The sequence below is a fragment of the Notolepis coatsorum genome (genome assembly GCF_963971535.1).
Source record: "Notolepis coatsorum genome assembly, chromosome: 19".
Taxonomy (NCBI): domain Eukaryota; kingdom Metazoa; phylum Chordata; class Actinopteri; order Aulopiformes; family Paralepididae; genus Notolepis; species Notolepis coatsorum.
Window position 1 is genome coordinate 36461350 of NC_140183.1, and position 20114 is coordinate 36481463.

Below are 20114 nucleotides of genomic sequence, written 5' to 3' on the forward strand. Positions count from 1 at the left end.
CCATATCCGTGACAAGTCTTCCAATAACGCAAGATTATCCATGCTGCATTCATTTGGAAAGACCTATTCTAAATGCTATTTATAGGGTTTGACAATAATTACACTCATGTCTCTATTTTACAATGAACTATAATGAATTACGGGTCCAAACACGTCAGTGTTGAAACTAATGGCATGAACGTTTATTTCCACGTCTGTTGCAGTCTTCATATTCTACCGCTTGGTGACATGTACGCATGGTCTGAGCTGTGCGTAGATATACGCACAATCTCAAGCACACGTTAATTTTGATAAATCCACACTTTGCTTAGAAATTATCATACGCACGGTTTACACACATGTCTGTGCTTACGCAGCATTGATAAATGAGGGCCATGGTGTCTACCTTACAGTCAAAGTGCAAAGACTCAGCATATCACAGCAGATATTTTTTAACTGTGAAACTCAGTCTGTGTTGAAATTAACGGTGTTCCAACATCCCTGGGCATGTTACGGGATCAGAGTTGAGCAATAATCAAATGACATTTGCGATTTAACAATTGAGAAGGATGAAGCTATGAAACCAAAATTGTCTAAATAACAAACGTCATACAATATTATATACTCATAATGACCTGATTCCTTTGTTTTTAAATGCAGTAGTTTACCAGTAGTTTAGTATGTTTTGTATGTTTTCGCAAAACATAATTTTATTAGCATTTTTACATACAACCAGAATGAAGACAGTGAAAGAAAATAGGAATCAAATAAAATACCTTTGTCAAATATTATGAACCTACACAGAACAGTTTGGCTGTAATACCTCTAGTTTTGATCTTCAGTGGGTGGAACCTCCCTCAGGCCTATTCACAGCCTCTCCACTCTGTCACACATTTTGACACTTTACTGGTAGATCATAAGAGCAGGCTGGTAAGCTCCCACAGTTAGCATAACATTTACCTACATTGTCTTTTCATGAACAAAATGTTTCTTTCTATACTTTCAATCATAAAGTCCTTGTAGCAGAGTTTTTGAAAATGAATCAATGCAGGCAGGGGAGTGCTCATCTGTGCTCTGATTGGCAGATGACAGAGTGTGAGAGAGAGAGTAAGAGAGAAAGAGAGGGAGAGAGCAAGAGAGATTGTGTGTGTGTGTGTGTGTGTGTGTGTGTGTGTGTGTGTGTGTGTGTGTGTGTGTGTGTGTGTGTGTGTGTGTGTGTGTGTGTGTGTGTGTGTGTGTGTGTGTGTGTGTGTGTGTGTGTGTGTGTGTGTGTGTGTGTGTGTGTGTGTGTGTGTGTGTGTGTGTGTGTGTGTGTGTGTGTGTGTGTGTGTGTGTGTGTGTGTGAGAGAGAAAGAGAGATAGTGTGTCCACAGTGAAGATGGCCGTGCACAAGCAACATTATTATTTGTATTGTGTTTGATTGCTTAGGTTGACTTTTTAGCTTGTAACTGAGTCTGTCAACAAACAGTTGCAACACTATTGGAATTTGGTCAACAGGCACACAGTCTAACTTTTCTATTTCAGAAGGCATCAGTTATACTCTCTCCGTTTGTCTTCATTAGTCAGCTTTTTCCTCATTTCAATTGAATTTTCATCTCAATTGAGTATACGAATAGTATCATATTACCTGAGTCTAGAGTCTAGACCAAAAAAATATACATGTATATTTTGGGACAGTCAATGTATACCTTGGGGATGATTCAAATATTTTTTTGAGAAGGTGGTTAAAAAGGTTTTGAGCCTTTCCTACATAGACGTGTTTGTGGCAGCCCACCATAATATTCCCTGAACTAATAAATAATGTATTACAAGATATATGCATATTCTCTTCCACTGTGGGCTAGATCCACAAAGAATGGATTGCACGGTGCTAATTGCACCCTTACTTACAATTCATTATGAATTGAAAATGGGGGACCCTGATGTAAACAAGACGAAAGTGTTTCTCTGGTCTGCATCCCCTTAACAATTGTGTGTATTGAGCCGTACTGTATTGTACCCATTCTGCAATCTGTTAATACAATTTTCATTCAATCAATCACCTGTGTCCCTTCTCTCACCCAACCGACCACTATAGATAACCAGTGTGGTACACTTAATGTACTATACATTATTATACATGATTATTATTATTACATTAAATAAATTAACACAACGAACAATATTATGCAAGGACTATACAATACAAATATAATTAAAACAGGGACTATTGGATAAGGAGTAGAGGGAGAGGAAGAGAAAGTTATAAAAAATAAAGATGAAAATATGCTTGGTAGCTTTGGGTGAGTCTTACAGTATGAATGAAAATATGTATCAAATACATTAAGGTTGGCTTTGTATATGAATGAATCAAATGAATAAGAAATTATATTTCACAATATAACACAATACTGATATTCTCTGGCTCCAACTGATAAAATAAAAAGCTTCCCCTTTAAATCTTGGTCCAAGAGTGTCCCCTTGTGGTGGAACAACAGAAGACATATTTCTCAATCTTGCTCTCTATCCTTCCTCTCTCCCACATACAGGGCTCCTGTGGTTCCTGCTGGGCCTTCAGCTCGTCACTCGTCAGGGGCCCTCGAGGGCCAGCTGGCCAAGACCACAGGGCAACTGGTGGACCTCAGCCCTCAGAACCTGGTGGACTGTGTCACTGAGAACAGCGGCTGCGGAGGCGGCTACATGACCAATGCTTTTAAATATGTGGAAGAGAATGGAGGCATTGACTCAGAGGATGCCTACCCATATCTTGGCGAGGTAATGGATGTGTATTAAAGCGAAATTCAAGTATTTTTAAAATCTGGACCATATTTTACCTTAATTTGGGGACTAATGACTAATAGGGACAAAGATTTGGAATTTGTCCAGTATTAAGGGGGAAAACTTCAGCCGTTTCACACTAAGTCTCATGTCTGTGAACCAACAGGAACCCACTAACACTTCAATCTATTTTTAGAATGCATCTTAAAGCGTATGGCAGCAGCAATCAGGACATATTGCGTGGAAACACACACACACACGCGCGCGCTACCGATTGTATTATGTCTCGCTCCACGGACATAACAATGCACAGTAATACACCCGATACTTAATGCGTATTGTCAGTCAAAACAGTCAGTCTCTCCACTCATGGAATGTCCGTATCAATAGTGAATGATACGCAAAGGGGGCGGCATGTTGTTGGCACAAGTGGGAAATGCACAAACACAAACTGCTGTTTTTTATTTTAACGCTAAGGTAACGTTAAGTGTAGTATCCATGCTCCACAGCTTCCTGCTTCCAGCTTCTTGCAAAAACTCACGCCTCACGGGATCTCAGAGCGATATTTCAAAGCAAGTTTTCTGTTTCATTGGCACAAACAGGCACTTTTGGTGGACGTATTTGATGTTAACTGAATAAAAAAAAGAAGAAAACGAGCACCCTCAAAAACGAGTTCAGTTGAAACGGCGACTACTGAAGTAATCGATTACTCATGCTCATCCCTAACACAATAATGGACTCTAGTATTTTTTCTATTCCGTTTTGATCGTAATTGAAATGTTTGTAAATACTTGTGGATGCATCTTGTGAGCTGTAGCCTAATAGGTAAAGAAATCTGTGAATATACCCAAAATGTTTTTGGTCAAAAAACATCTGGATTGGTTCTTTAAAGAACCCCACAACCAATAATATGAGCCTCATGAATGTAACATGTCATACAGAAGCAAATGTTTCATAGAGTGAAATAAATTAGATTGACATGACATTTGAATATGTATAGAATATCCAATAACAACTTACTAAAGGGAAGAAACTGAATATTGAACTAAACCTTCTCTCTAATAACAAAGCATATTTGTATGCATCACAATGGGAACAATAATAAGTCACAATGTTCTGTGCATAGGAAGCCCTCTCAACAAAGACAACATGTTTCTAAATGGCACTTCTCTGTAATAAATAAAGTTGTTGAGCCAAGTCAAACACAAATAATCAATGTTGACCTTGATCGAAACTAATGATTGATTCTCCTCTCTCTCTCTTATCTGTAGGACCAGCAGTGCCGCTACAATGTGTCAGGCATGACTGCCCAGTGTAAAGGCTACAAGGAGATTGAGGAAGGCAATGAACGGGCCCTCGCTGTGGCGCTGTATAAAGTGGGTCCTGTGTCTGTGGGCATTGACGCCGCCCTGGGCACCTTTCAGTTCTACCAGAGAGGTGAGCCACTCACACACTGTACTCTCTCCCTGTATTATTGTCAATCGCCAAATTTGGCACGTCAGCAGACTCGGCACCCATTGCACGCCTGACCTTTCTGGAAAGACGTTTCTTGCTCTTATTCTTTCCTATTAACCCCTTAAGCCCGATCGGCCCGGTACCGGGTTGAGATTTATTTCACGTCATAAATAGATCAATACAGTCTGTATTAAGTAAGGTTGCGTTTCTTTTTCAAATGTAGCCAAGAGTAAAGACCCTAAAGGCCCTCCCATAGTCGAGCGGAATGTACGCGGGCCGGACTCCGCGGGGGTCCGCGCGGACTCTTTGAGCTTTCATAGTCGAGCGGACCTCCGCGTACCAATTTCCTACATGTCTCGCGCCAGTTTACACAATTTTTCCCACGCTGTTTAGACTTTTGTCATGTCGTCGTCATTTGATGTCAAAATAAAGAGTCTAGGTTATCTCCGTTTCCAATATTTCTAAATAAAACTGGCAGTTTTACACACTTCATTTAGAAAAGCCATTAAAACTTCTCAAGTTTCTTCAGATGATGAAAAAAGACATCGTCCAAATGTATATGAATTGGAATGGATGACGATTAGCGACAGTAAAACTAAATTTAGCGCCATCTACCTGCCAACGTTTTACCGGACCAATCCTACCTATTTAATCATGATCCTGCCCTACTCTCACTTGGCACGGAACGAGTGTTCAGAGTAAAATGCAGATCGGTGTCACATTAAATGCAGGTCGATGTCAACCAAAACGCAGAGCAGCGTTTTGTGTGACACCAAGTGAGCGGCGCGGACGTGTTAGAAAATTGGAGCTTCGCACTTGGAGTCCGCTTTGAGTCCGACTATGGGAGGGCCTTAACCCTATCAAAACAGCAGTCAAAGTGTATATTTTCAGCACTACGTTTGTTTACCAACGTAAGTGTTATTAGCTAAATATGAGCGTATAATCCAATCTTTGTTGTGAGGGACCAGATTGGGAGACAGTAAGATATTGGTAAAAGAAAAATTGCATGTAGATATGTGTTTGAAACAGTGAGGGTGAGAAATGGTCTGATCTGGCTGTAAACAAATAGTTTTTGATTTGCCTTCTTGACTAAGCTATTGATGTGATGTTTGTAAGTGAGGCGTGTGTGTCAATAGTTACTCCAAGGTATTTACTACTAGTGCCTGTTGTCTTTAACTGTAGTGTCTGTCTGCTGTCTTCATAACCACACTGTGTGTCTGTTCTTCTTTATTACATTCTTTTTTATCTCTCCCGTCCTCCCCAATTTTTTAACTCACCAGCCACCACTGACACACACATTGGGGGATGTTTTAAAAATAAAATTTAATATATAATATAATAATTTGTGCTTCCCCAAAGAATTTGGTCAGCAACCGCCACTGATCTTGAAACTTTTGATAAGTGATGTGGTAATTAATCAAGTCCAGGAGACTAAACTCCTAGGGGTAACATTAGACAGTAAATTATCATGGTCACACCATATAAACAATATAGTAGTGAAAATGGGAAGAGGGATTTCTGTTGTTAAAAGATGTGCTCATTTGTTACCACTAAATTCTATCAAACAGGTCATTCAAGCTCTGGTTTTGTCAAATCTTGACTATTGTCCTGCAGTATGGTCAAATGTAACGACGAGTAAACTGAAAAAATTACAAATGGTACAAAACAAAGCAGCACGTATAGCGCTTCGCTGTGAGTACAGAACTAATGTTGCAGCGATGCACAGTTGTTTAACTTGGTTACTTGTCAAACATAAATTACTCTGCTCACTCCTTGTATTCACTAGGAATATTTTTGTTACAAAGATCCCCTCAATTTTATATAACAATTTATCAATAAGTCTTGACAGACACAACCATTCCACCAGACATGCTTCTGCACGAGGTTTTACACTTCCAAAAGTGAGGTCGAATGCAATGAAGCGAACTGTCATGTTCCGTGGTATGCAGGAATGGAACTCTCTTCCCAGACATTAAGCAGGAGAATAGTAAATGCCGTTTCAAAATCGTGGTAAAACAACATTTTCAACCAAAGAAATTGACATTCCCTAATAGATAGTGTGTACGTAAATTAAAATGTATGTGTCTGATAAAGAGATGGGTATATATGGATGAAAAGGCATGTGTCTGATAGGGATATATTATTAAAATATTGTATAATTTTGTATTTTTATATTGAATTATGAATTTGATTAGGGTTTTTACTGTTGTTTTAATTGTCTGTATGACATGTAAATGTTGTGAGTGTATAAGGGTTTTTATTGTTGTTTTAATGGTCTGTATGTCATGTAAATGTTATGAGTGTATAAGGGTTTTTATTGTTGTTTTAATTGTCTGTATGACATGTAAATGTTGTGAGTGTATACGTCTGTAACTGTATTTTATGTGTTATGGACCCCAGGAAGAATAGCCCCAGCACTGCTGTGGCTAATGGGGATCCAAATAAACTTAAACTTAAACTGATATATATATACCGTAATAATAATCATTTATATTCTCCTTTGTTTCATTACAATTTACTGAAGCATAGTAACATACACACTATTTCTGACACTGGGAATACTTACCTTGTAGAAGTGGAGCAATCTTCCATTTACTTTGGTATGTACATTTAGGCGGATTTTCTGAAAATATGGCTTAAGATGTTAAGGTTTTATGGGAGCTTTCCCCTTATCTTCACGGAGGGTTATGGTTAGTCTGACCACTACAGGGAGGTGTAGTCTGACGTCACTTTGGACCGCCCGCGAGGTCCACCCGTTTAGGGATTCATCATTGGGGAAATGGATTATCGGATATTGTAACAATTCTGCCTCATGAACATTGGCAAGCTTTCCATTTCTGCACAAAATGAGTTCCCTTCTATCACTAACATTATTGTTTAAGCATTTTTGGTTGAAATAAAATTTTACGTACCGGTAATTATTTTATGATTAATTGCAAATATTTTCATGTTGAGCTATAGATTGTGGATGAATACGCACAGAAAGGTACACCATGCAAATGTTCATGCTTTATTTGTTTTAAACGAGACGATTTAGAAATGGGCAATGGGGAAATACATTGCAATTTCAAGCGAGGTGGACCGGCCGGAAACAACAATGACGTCACGTAACCACTACACCTCCCTATACAACTTTTTGTACAATACCTGAGCATAATAATGTTCAAATACAACACAAATTGAAATTTAGAGGCCCCCATTTAAAGTCTATGGAAAGACACGATGAACTGACGCAGCTTCGCTCTTGGTAGTGCGAACTGCCTTTGCTTGCGTAGAAAATCTTTCAACTTGAGTGAGAAATTCGCCAGACATGATGGAGCATATGCGGGTATATCATCACATTGAATATGGACTAGACAGCAAGATTTGTCTTTGTGTTGTGTCGCAACGTAGGCAAGTGGCATAGTGTGCACAGCCTGGCATAGTGTACAGAGCCTGGCATAGTGTACAGAGCCGGGCATAGTGTACAGAGCCTGGCATAGTGTACAGAGCCTGGCATAGTGTACAGAGGGGGACGTGGCATCAGTCATACAGACAATGATCCTCATTCTCGAACGTGTTCGTAAGTGCCTTTGTAAATATCTTGGTAAAGATTGCGTATCAACACATTTACAAAAATCCTTTCTGATTTTCTTCATGCTGCCTGTCTCCTTTTCTCTCTGTCTGTCTGTCTCTCTCTCGCTTTCTGTCTGTCTGTGTGTCTATGTTACGACCCTGGCTCATGGGCACGCAACCTATGTGCAAACCAACACCAAAACCCCGTCCTCTAACTCAAAGTGCTACTATATCAAGGAACTATTAATGTAAATGTAAACTAATGTACTAATGTAAACCCAACGGACAAGGACTGGAAGAACCTGACAGCTCTTCCTCTAAGCACAGACACTGCATGTGTGTTACTAGGGCTGGCTTTAAAGCTCCCAGCAGGTAACCAATCAGCACTAATTGGCTAATTGGCAGCCCTCACCTGCATGCCCCGTGACACAGGAGTGATCAGGCCTGCCTGCACAGTGACACAGGAGTGATCAGGCTCCTGGTACATAACAGTCTATCTGTCTGTCTCATTTCTCTCTCTCTCTCTCTCTCTCTCTCTCTCTCTCTCTCTCTCTCTCTCTCTCTCTCTCTCTCTGTGTCTCTCCATCTCTCTCTGTCTCTCTCTCTGGGTCTCTCTCTCTCTCTGGGTCTCTGTCTCTCTGTCTCTCTCTCTGTGTCTCTCCATCTATCTATCTATCTCTCTCTCTCTCTCTCTCTCTATCTCTCCCAGGTATTTACTACGATCGCAACTGTAACGCAGAGGACATCAATCATGCTGTGCTGGCAGTGGGCTATGGAGTGAACGCCAGGGGCAAGAAATTCTGGATTGTCAAGAACAGGTGGGACATATTTCCCAGTCTTTACGGCATCAGGTGGCACATGTGTTCACCAGAGATGGGACAGGTCGTTTGTCTACTTTCAGCTCTGCCCGTAACATTTGATACGATGTCTGACAAGTTGATGAGTTGAAAAGACATTTGACTCCTGGCGACCTCTCTCTCTCTCTCTCTCTCTCTCTCTCTCTCTCTCTCTCTCTCTCTCTCTCTCTCTCCTCTCTCTCTCTCTCTCTCTCTCTCTCTGTCTCTGTCTCTGTCTCTCTCTCTCTCTCTCTCTCTCTCTCTCTCTCTCTCTCTCTCTCTCTCTCTCTCTCTCTATGTCTCTTTTTCTCTCTCTATCTCCATCTCTGTCACTACCTCTCTCTTTCCCTGACAGCTGGAGTGATACCTGGGGCCACAAAGGCTATATCCTGATGGCGCGAAACCGCGGTAACCTCTGTGGGATTGCCAACCTCGCCAGCTACCCCATCGTGTGAGAAGACCAGTATCAAGGCTTGAGAGCACAAGGGAGGACGGAAACAGGGACTAAAGGACCCTTGCCTCGACTACACAATGCTGACCACACTCGACAAGAAGAAGAAAATACAACACTGTTTATTTGGGAAAAGTACAGTGCATTAAACTAACCAATCACAGGGTTGGTGAAAGTACTGTTGAGTCTTTGCTTTAAGTGTTCTTTCACATGACTGATTTGGAGGTTATATCTCACAACTACCAGACAATTGTAGTCTGATCCACAAGGGAACTTAATCAAGGCATGAAATATAATTTTTGTTTGTTGAATTTCAAATTTCCCCAGCCAGTTAATAAAAGAAATGTTTTTGTATAAAAAGATCGACGGAGCACTTGGTTGGTTATCTGCCAATATTTCTGGTAGAGTTGACAAACATACTGTAAAAGCCACAGCCAAAATGTACCAAAGATATAGCCCTGGTTATGAAAATGAAAATGTATTGATTAGAGCCACAGCACTCTACACAGGTTGTACTCAGTGCATCAGGTAACATTGCTGGTCAATGGGAGTTCCTCTTTTCTTTTTTGATGCAAAGCGGTGTGAATTTTAGGTTTCTGTTGTTCATCAGCATCTTGATTTTTTTTTTGTGGTACTTTTCTGATTAAACCGTAACCGTATGTGTTCTATGAAATGAAATTAAACTTTTTAGAATTTTGAACATGTCATTTGAATATTTTAATAGTTATCAGTGATCCAAATGTAAACAAATGGGTAAACACCACCACCAAATGTTTTTATTCTCTAGTTGATTTAAAGGCACCAAAAATAGGAGATTTCTGAAATATCAAGTCAAAATAATGCTGGCCAGTTTGCTCCATTGTCTGAGAATGTCACAAACATTTTTTTTATAAATTTTTATTTAACCAGGCAGGTCAATTAAGAACAAATTCTTTTTTTTACATAATTTACAATGATGGCCTGGCATTTTCTTTTTAAAGAGACAGATACTCGAAGAGACATCACAGAGGTAAGGGAAATAATTAAAGCACATAAAACAAACAACCAAATAAAATGACAAGGTATAATACATGAAGCAGTTAAAAGGCTGGGTGACTGTTGCAGTGTGTAAACAACTCTGCGATATAGTCCTTAGAAGTAGTGAGGGGGATCAATTTGTAGCAAACCTAATTGCCGAGTGATACAAAACATTAAGGCGATCAAAGACACCCTTGCTTTCATGCATGTAAATGACATCGCCATAGTCAACAATGGGAGAATGCAGGAGCAATTTCTGTACAAGAAGTCAAGTCTTGCTTTTATTTTTGATTGAAGATGTAACACATGCTGAGAAAAAGAAAGTGTATGATCTAAACAGATACCCAGGTATTTATAAGTGAAAGGTATATATATAAGGTATTTATCAAGTTTCTTTAATAGTTGTCATACAGAAGTACAGAATACTTTCATACAAAATGCTTCTTACTGTTACGCTCCAGAGACTGTGCTAGACAAGATAGTATCAAATAACATAGTATAGCATGTAAATTAGAAGTAGAAAATGAGGTCCCAGTGTTCAGTATAGACATATGTACAATGTTCGATGCAGAATAGACGTAACTGAGTTACCATATAATATACAATACTATGCAGTGTAATAATGTACAATACTATATAGTGCAAAGCAGAAATGGGATGAGGTACAATTTAGGTACAATTTACAGTAAGGTGTACGAGTTGTAGTGCAATCCTTCATCAATAAATATAAAGTGTGGGGAGTGGGTGCTACAGTGTGTTTGTTTAAAGTGAGTGTGTGCTATAAAGTGTGGGGAGTGGGTGCTACAGTGTGTTTGTTTAAAGTGAGTGTGTGCGTGTGGATGTGTGTGCTATGTGCGTTTGATGGTTGTTGTGTAGTGTTCATTGTTCGTTGAGCAGCCTGATGGCCTGGGGATAGAAGCTTCTTCTGAGTCTTTCTGTGCTCGCCTTGAGACTCCGGTATCGCTTGCCTGACCGCAGCAGTTCAAAGAGGCAGTTGTTCGGGGGACTGGAGTCTTTAATGATTCTCTTAGCCTTGCCCCTGCACCGCTTGTTGTAAATGTTCTGGAGGGTGGGGAGCCCCCCTCCAATTGTGCGTTCGGCTGAACGTGTCACTCTTTGTAGTCTGCTTCGGTCTTGTGCAGTGCTATTCCCAAACCAGGAGGTGATGTTGCCAGTCAGGATGCTCTCTATTGTACATGAGTAGAAGTTCTTAAGGATCTTCTGACTGACTTGGAACTTCCTTAGGCGCCTGAGGAAGTAGAGGCATTGTCGTGCCTTCTTCACAACACTGTCAATGTGTGTGGTCCATGTCACAGAGCTGTTGACTCTCTCAACCGGAACTGAGCCATTAGTTGTGATATTTCCAGGAGGGACAGCAGCAGTGGCGGACTGGCCATCGGGACGTTCGGGACGAATCCCGATGGGCCGGGACCAAAGTGGGCTGGTCAAAAAAAAAAAAAAAAATTACTTTTTGGTCGGTGTGTGGGCCACTAATGTGGGCCAGTGTGTGGGCCGGTGTGTGGGCCAGTGTGTGAGTCGGTGTGTGGGCCACTAATGTGGGCCAGTGTGTGGGCCGGTATGTGGGCCGGTGTGTGGGCCGGTGTGTGGGCCAGTATGTGGGCCAGTGTGTGGGCCGGTGTGTGGGTCAGTGTGTGGGCCAGTGTGTGGGCCAGTGTGTGGGCCAGTGTGTGGGCCACTAATGTGGGCCGGTGTAGTGTGTGGGCCGGTGTAGTGTGTGGGCCAGTGTGTGGGCCGTATGTGGGCCGGTGTGTGGGCCATTATGTGGGCCGGTGTGTGGGCCAGTGTGTGGGCCGGCAATAAAACAATAAACAAGTTGCATAAACTAAATCAGATTAAAAATGATCACAGTTCTGGTTTGCCTTAAGATGCAGTTTAAGATGGGTCTTGAACATGGAGTATGTAGGGCACTCTCTAATCACAACTGGTAGGCTATTCCAGTAGTTACCACTTTTAACAGAGAACACAGTTTTTGCAATGGTAGTATACCGAAAAGGCACCTTACAGTCCCCTCTACTGATGGCCCTGGTGGTAATGCCAGTGTCTGCTTTCTGTTGGATGAACTCATTCAATGGGGGAGGGGCAAGTCCATGCAGAACCTTGTACATGAAGCAAGTATATTTGAAAACTTGGAAATTCTCGAAACTTAGCATGTTATGTTTTTCTAAAACATTACAGTGATGAAATGAAATTGGTTTCCTATCAAATACTTTTATGGCTTTTTTGTAGAGTAATTATATTGGTGTAAGAGTAGTGACATATAAAAGAGACCAGTTGATAAAACAATAGGCCTACTCGATGTGTGATAAAATCATTGAATGCAGAAACATCCTTGCAGCATTAACTGGCAGGCAGGGCCTGATCTGCCTGAAGTTTTCGATGTTAAACTTGACTGTGTTTGTCACTTTCTTCACATGACTTTTTGAAGGTCAATGTAGAGTCCAATGTGACCCCAAGATACTTGAATTAATGTACAATGTCCAGCTCCGCCTCTCCCAGAAACACATTAGAGTGAGTGACCTCTACTGGTGACTTTGTGAACATCATACACACTGTTTTCTTGGTGTTAAGTGAAAGACATGCTTTTGTTAGCGAGTCTTGAATGAGACATGAGACATCAGTGAATGAGATTCACGTTTCCTCCCAACCGCGAGTAGGCCTAGAAGCGCAGAAATGGAGAATGCAAAAAAAGAAAGGGTGGAGCTGAAAAAGCTAGAATTAAAAAACTAAAATTGCTAGTAAAAGACGCAGAACAATGTTCTAAAATTACAGACATGTTTACCCGCTGCTGCTGCTAATGATGATGAAGTTCAAGTGGAAGGAACCAACAGTAACATGACAGGTGCATGCAGTAGCCTAGTGCATATTCTACTGTTGGTGTCTGCCGGTTCATGAGGGCTAGCTAGCCTATACTAGCTCTTGCAGTGATTTCAGTCATTCTATTACAAGACAATGTTCCTTACAGCACGTGGACGTAAATAGTTGTGACTCGTCGTGACGTTTTTTCTCTGACTAAAAGTTTAGTTAGCAATGTTAGGACTAGTGCCCACCACAGCATCAGAAGCTAAAGTGCTAACCTAGAGAGCCAATCAGAACCTAGGACGGGCTGCAAATTAATCGGCTACTAATATTATAATAGTATATACTAAAATAAAATACTATTATGTTCCCTTCCAAATTTTCATGTTGATATAATATTGGTAATCTAATTGATTGAATTGATTAGTTGCCATTTTACATGCTTAAATAAGATGTACCTTAGAATTCCCAACTGTTAGCCATGTTCTCGATCTGTATATGATTAGTCTCATCTACATGTTTGTAAATAACCACAGCTAACTAGCTTAAGCTAACAACTAGGTCAACTACTACCCCGTTGACTATAACCACCAACATAGTTGCATGGATGAAACAATCCAACAATAAACAACTACAACACAGTTGTATCAGTTCCAGGGATGGCACGATACCGCGATACCCATCCGATACTGCCGCCCCCCCCCCCCCCCCCCATAGCACACATGACTCAGTTATGCAATAGTGCTGCTGCTTTTTATTTTGTTCAAATGATTTAGTTAATACGTTAATACGACTACAGTGATTTCATGGCGGCTTCCTGTCCTCACGTCTAAAACGTCCGTTTACCGGTACATCGCGTGAAGATTTTAAAATCCATTGGTAAACAAACAGTGCTGAAAATATACACTTTGACTGCTGTTTTGATAGGGTTAGGGCAGGGGTGTCAAACTATATTTCACAGAGGGCCACATCAGCATGGTAGCCCTCAAAGGGCCAAAGTATAAATGTAAATATAATGTAATGTAAAATAAATGCAACTACTCCTTTACATATTGTTAAATAACTGTTTCTGTATTCATTACTTCTATTCTATTACTTCAAGTTACAAATATTACATATTGTGATAGGAAAAAATTGTATTTGCTCTTTAACCCTGCTCAGAAAATGTCTACAATGCACTTCTGTGGAAATTGCCTACGTTTTTCTGCTCTATATTTCTTCGTAAAGATGCAAGGAGATACACAGGTGTTACTTCCAGTCCCCTACACATCCTGCTACGTCAAATATAATGATAAAACTGCCCGTTGCCAGGGCAACACAGGAAGCTTGTTTCCAGTTAGAAATGGCAGGTTTGCATTTTTGCCCCCCACCCCCGGTATGCGGTATCCTGTCTCTGCATTTAAACTCTTTTCAGCTGCACCTTGTAAACTGAAGTGAGACTCTGTACACAGATAATACATTTAGCTTATCAGCTTCTATCCTTGATTCAAGTAAGCATTCGTTCACAGTTCCAACTGGGTAATTTTTTGCTAAAATTCCACCACAATATGCATTTGCATAGATGTAAAAATATACGTTATTTTAAGATAAATCCTTTTGATTTATCAGGTTAAGAACCCCATATTACTCCATCAATCAATGATCAAGCTATTTTTCATTTTCATTTCATTTAATTTTTATTTATTTGTACATGGAATTGTTACAGTCCAACAGTGTCTTCAGTACATATTGACTTAATATGATCCACTAAACTCCATGGCCGAAAGGAACAGGAAGGAGAAGGCTCAATATTGTACCTGCCCCTACACACATACAGTACACTGATAGACTGTTCATAGCGCAATGTTTACCAAACCAAACAAAATGTACATACTTATTTTGCAGAAATTAAAACATAAACACAATTAAATTAACATAAATAAATAAATGTTGTGTATATCAGTTAAATTACATATTTACTGAGGTTCATTCATTTATACACACAGACACACACACATGTATCTATATATTTATAGTACACTGTTCTATTATATCATGTATTATTCTATATAATTGTATTATTTTTATTTTATTATACTATAACTAAATTATACTATATTATACTAAAGTAACTAGACTATATTATATTGGTATACAGTAATATACAATATTATTTTATATACTGTTATTTTAATATATTATTATTCTATAATATATATAAATCAAATCAAATCAAATTTATTTGTAAGGCCCGACAACACACGTTAATGTCCCCATGGGCCGTACATGTCTTCTTTAAACAAGTCAAGAAGAAACATAATAATAAGTCAAGAACAGAACAAGAACACCATAAGGTCCAACAAATTTAAAATAAATGCAAATAAATGAAAGAATATATATATATATATATATATATATACTACTATATTACTATACTGTAATGCTTTGCTATATTCTGTTATGATAAACTGCAATACTATACTAAATGTGCTACTCGTAGTTAAACAAATGTGATTGCATATAACAGCTAACTGCTACAGCTAAGTTGGTAGTTAGCCTATTCCATTAATGTTGAATGTATTTATGAAGGTTGTTGATGGTGGTTGGCGCTGATTAGCAGACATGATTCCGTCAGTCTGCCACAGGGCAGCTGTGTTTGCTGATGCTGCTCACAACCACCAGTAGTGTATGACTGTGTGAGTGTGAATGCTTGATGGTTTCTGTGAAGCGCTTTGTGGAACAATGCTGATATACAGTTAAGAATGAGTAATTCGCTTTTGGTTTTTAAGAAAATGGGTTGTAAAGCTATTTTTGAAAACTACAAGGGTGAATAATACTGTTTTCTTTTGCTATTTTCTTTTAGAATACTGTTTTGGAGTCTTAATTTTTTTAATTTTTAATTTTTTATCCACTTTTTCTCCCATTTTCTACATTTTCTCCCATCCCAATTTCGTATCATCCAATTCAACCCTCCCCTGTCACGAACGCTGTTTCTTGCCTCCCACAAGCCGGCTGCAATGTGGACTAAGTCATACAGAGCACGAGTCCCCTCCGGTACTTGAGGTAACAGCAGTCGCATCTTTTCACCTGCGCAGCTCGATCTCTCAGTGGCGAGGAGTAACGCGTGGGAGGCTCATGCTGCCCCCGACACTTCCTGATTCTACTGCGCAGGCGCACCAACCGACCTGTAGGAGTCGCTGTCCACAACGCCCGATCCCCACCCATCAGTTTCCCACCCCCTAATACGGCCAATGTGTATTAGTATGAACGACCAGCTAAACTGAAAGCAATGTGGAGCGCTGGGCTCGAACAGGCGAGCCCAGCGTCTCCAGTATTTGTGGCGAGCGCCTTGCCCACTACGCCACGTAGCCGCCAATTTTTTTAAATTTTTGTTAATAATATAGGACAGGCATATATAAGCATTATGCTTCAGTCTGTACCTTTTCAGTCACTGTAAAATCAAATATTGTTAAATGATGGGGTATATTGTATTGTGTGAGATGATGACTGAATAAACTACTACTACTACTACTACTACTACTACTACTACTACTACTACTACTACTTTGGGTGTTTTCAAAAGGCTGAAAAACGCTGTATGAATTCAAGCCATTATTATTGATTGCTGATGTTCTTCTTATGCAGTTGACTCTGAGGAAAGAGAGAGCGCCCAGTCCAGCACAGCTGACCCTGAGGGGAGAGAGAGCGCCCAGTCCAGCACAGCTGACCCTGAGGGGAGAGAGAGCGCCCAGTCCAGCACAGCTGACCCTGAGGGGAGAGAGAGCGCCCAGTCCAGCACAGCTGACCCTGAGGGGAGAGAGAGAGCCCAGTCCAGACAGACAGACAGACAGAGAGAGAGACAGAGAGACAGACACACAGAGAGAGAGACAGAGAGAGAGAGACACAGAGAGAGAGACAGAGAGAGAGAGACACAGAGAGAGAGACACAGAGAGAGACACAGAGAGAGAGACACAGAGAGAGACACACAGAGAGAGAGAGACACAGAGAGAGACACAGAGAGAGAGACACAGAGAGAGACACACAGAGAGAGGAAGAAACAGAGAGATAGAGACACACACACAGAGAGACACATACACAGAGAGAGATAGAGAGAGAGAGAGAGAGAGAGAGAGAGAGAGAGAGAGAGAGAGAGAGAGAGAGAGAGAGAGAGAGAGAGAGAGAGAGAGAGAGAAAACAGGCTCTTGGAATGGGTGTCTGGGAGGAAGTGGGGGGTCTTTCAATGTTGATTAAACGGCAAGCAACTAATGTCATGAGTGCCAAATTAAAGGACAATAAATCCAATCTAACTGAAATTGTGTAGCACAGACCTTTCTATTAGGGATGCTCGATATTGGCTTTTTTACCGATACCGATATACCGATATTGTCCAACTCTTAATTTCCGATACCGATATCAACCGATACCGATATATGCAGGGTTTCCCGCCCCAAGAAATGGAATAATTTCAGGTAATTAAAGGATAACTCCACTTTTTTTTTTAATTAGCTTATTTAACATCTTCCCTGGAGTTAGACAAGAAGATGCATACCTTTTTTGTCTCTGTGCGTGCATTTTAGCTTTGGGAATAGACGCTCCGTTAGCATAGCTTAGCTTCATCACTGGAAGTGAGGCAGGACAGTAGCCTTACAGTGCCTTACAGTGTATTGCAAGGTCTGACATTGACCAAACTTGATATGCATGACCTTGGTGGGCTCTAGGTCAACTCCTGAAAAGGGGGTCAATGTCAGACCTTGCAATCAAAAGTTAGGGGGCTAATAACCCTTGCCATAATTTCAGTGCGCCCCTAACTTTTGATTGCAAGGTCTGACATTGACCCCCTTTTCAGGAGTTGACAAAAAAGGTATGCATCTTAGAATAGAATAGAATAGAATAGAATAGAATAGAATAGAATAGACTTTTAATTGTCATTGCACAGTATACAACGAAATTTCAGGGGAGCTCCCACAGACCGTAGTACATAATACATACATGAACACATAACACATAACACTGTACATAACAGAATATTTTAAATAATAAAGTGCATAATGGGTGGTAATCAGAGATTATCAAGTGCAGTGGTAAGTGCATGGTGCACGTGAGGGGACAGTCAATGAGTGTTTAACAGTCTAACTGCTTGGGGGAAAAAGCTGTTCTTAAATCGTGTACTCTTAGCATGTATTGACCGGTATCTCCTCCCTGAGGGAAGGAGCTGAAAGAGGTGATGTGCTGGGTGCGACTGGTCCTTGATGATACATTTGGAGCGGTGGAGGCAGCGGGAGGTGAAGACGGAGGTGATGTTTGGTAGAGGAGTCCCGATGATCCTGCCTGCCGCCTTCACCACCCTCTGTAGAGCCTCTTGCTCTGCCTTTGTGCAGCTGGAGAACCACACAGACACACCGTAGGTCAGCACACTCTCAACCGCACAATGGTAAAAGTTGACAAGGAGATTTCGTGGCAGGCCAGCCTGCTTCAGCTTCCTTAGGTAGTATAGGCGTATATTGTCTAACTCCAGGGAAGATGTTAAATAAGCTAATTTAAAAAAAAAAGTGGAGTTATCCTTTAACATTACATATCTCTTGTTGTGGAATTAACACAACATTATGCATACTTTTGACAATAAATAAAATCAGAATTGGTTCTTACTTGCTTGCCTGGGTAAATAAAGGTTATAGAAATGTAAATAAAATATTATTTTTTAAAAACCAATACCGATATTTTTCGATATCACATTTTAATGCCGATATCGGCCGATAATATTGGTAGGCCGATAATATCGGACATCCCTACTTTCTATGGATCAAAACCTCAATATTATTATGGTGTAGTTAATACTTCATGTATCCTTAATCCCTAGGCTAATGAGGCACTAAGATGTTAGTAAAAAAAAAAACATATGCCAATGACGGGAAGTAACGGTATATGTATGTGTGTGTCTGTGTGTGTGTGTGTGTGTGTGCACTGTGCATGAGTGCACATCTAGGGGCGGTGTGTAGATTTGGTCTCCCTGATGTTGACTCCTTAGCCACAGCCTTGGGTTGTTTAATACTGGACAAGTGTTTCATAACGCCCGTTGTGTGGGCCCGGTTTCGGGGCCGGTGCGTGGGCCGGTGTGTGGGCTGGTGTGTCTGAATGTCCCGGGCTGAATTTGTGTCCCAGTCCGCCACTGGACAGCAGAGATATAAAACATTAGCTACCCTGCACTGGCTTCCGGTAACATTTAGAATACATTTCAAGGACCTCCTCCTTTTTATTTTTTATTGATCTTTTCCCCCCTCCTTTTTCCTCCGATTTTCTCCCATCCCAATGTTAGTCATTATGCCAATTCCCAATCCCCTTCCTGGTCGCTGCGCACTTACCCCCCACAGTCGGTTTGGGAGAGTGGAGGCTATCACGTGCTTCTTCCGACACGTCTAGCCAATCAACCGCTTCTTTTCACCTGGCAGCACGGACTCTCACTGAGAGGGTGTAACGTGTGGAAGGATCACACTACCCCCCTTAGATCCTATCCGCGCTGAGCAGGCGCCCCGACCGAACTGTAGGAGTCGCTGTTTGTTTGTTTGTTTGTTTGTTTGTTTGTTTGTTTATTTACACATATAAAAACAGTTACATATATAATACAATATAGTCCACAAGGGATGTGTAGGAGAATTGCCTAAAAACCCTCAAGGGGCTTGCATGTGGCATTCACCAGGAAGCAAAATTACATTATATCAAGATAAATATAAAATATAAAATAAAATCCCCCCCCCCCCCCCCCCCCCTGAACAAACAAACACACACAAGCAGGCCTACATAGACACCGAAGTAGGCACCCCATGCCATACGATTTCTGGTATAGAGAAAACAATCAATGACAGTAAGAATATATAATAAAACGAAAATACAATAACAAAATACAGCAAGCCATCAGACTACAGTTTGTAAAGGAAGTCCATATGGGAAATATTGGTGATCTAGGAGCTGAGATTTCAGTGCTCTTTTGAATTTCAGAAAAGAAAATTCCAAAATATGTGGAGGCAAAGAGTTCCACAACTTTGACCCTCGGTAGAGCAAACAAAACTGAGATTGGGAAGTGCGGGAAAAGGGTGGTCTAAGCAAACAGGAACTACGTGTGGGGTAATTATGAATTTGGTGATTGTGGGCAAACATGTCATGAAAAAAAGGGGGAAGGGCTCCGTTTAAAGAACTATGCACAAATAAACCAGTCTGAAGATGATTCACTTGATAAACACTGAGGATACCTAACTTATGGAATAGAGGCTGAG

General features: G+C 40.7%; 1 protein-coding gene across 1 annotated transcript in view; it reads left to right on the top strand.

The window, feature by feature from the left end:
* The window catches only part of LOC311245852 (cathepsin K-like), a 48025-nt gene extending 38292 nt beyond the window's left edge, over nt 1-9733 (top strand). The window contains 5 exon segments of the mRNA XM_084335865.1: nt 2508-2537; nt 2539-2733; nt 4008-4173; nt 8456-8564; nt 8938-9733. Coding sequence (XP_084191991.1) covers nt 2508-2537; nt 2539-2733; nt 4008-4173; nt 8456-8564; nt 8938-9037 — 600 coding nt within the window. The 3' untranslated portion in view covers nt 9038-9733.
* The last annotated feature ends 10381 nt before the right edge of the window (nt 9734-20114 follow it).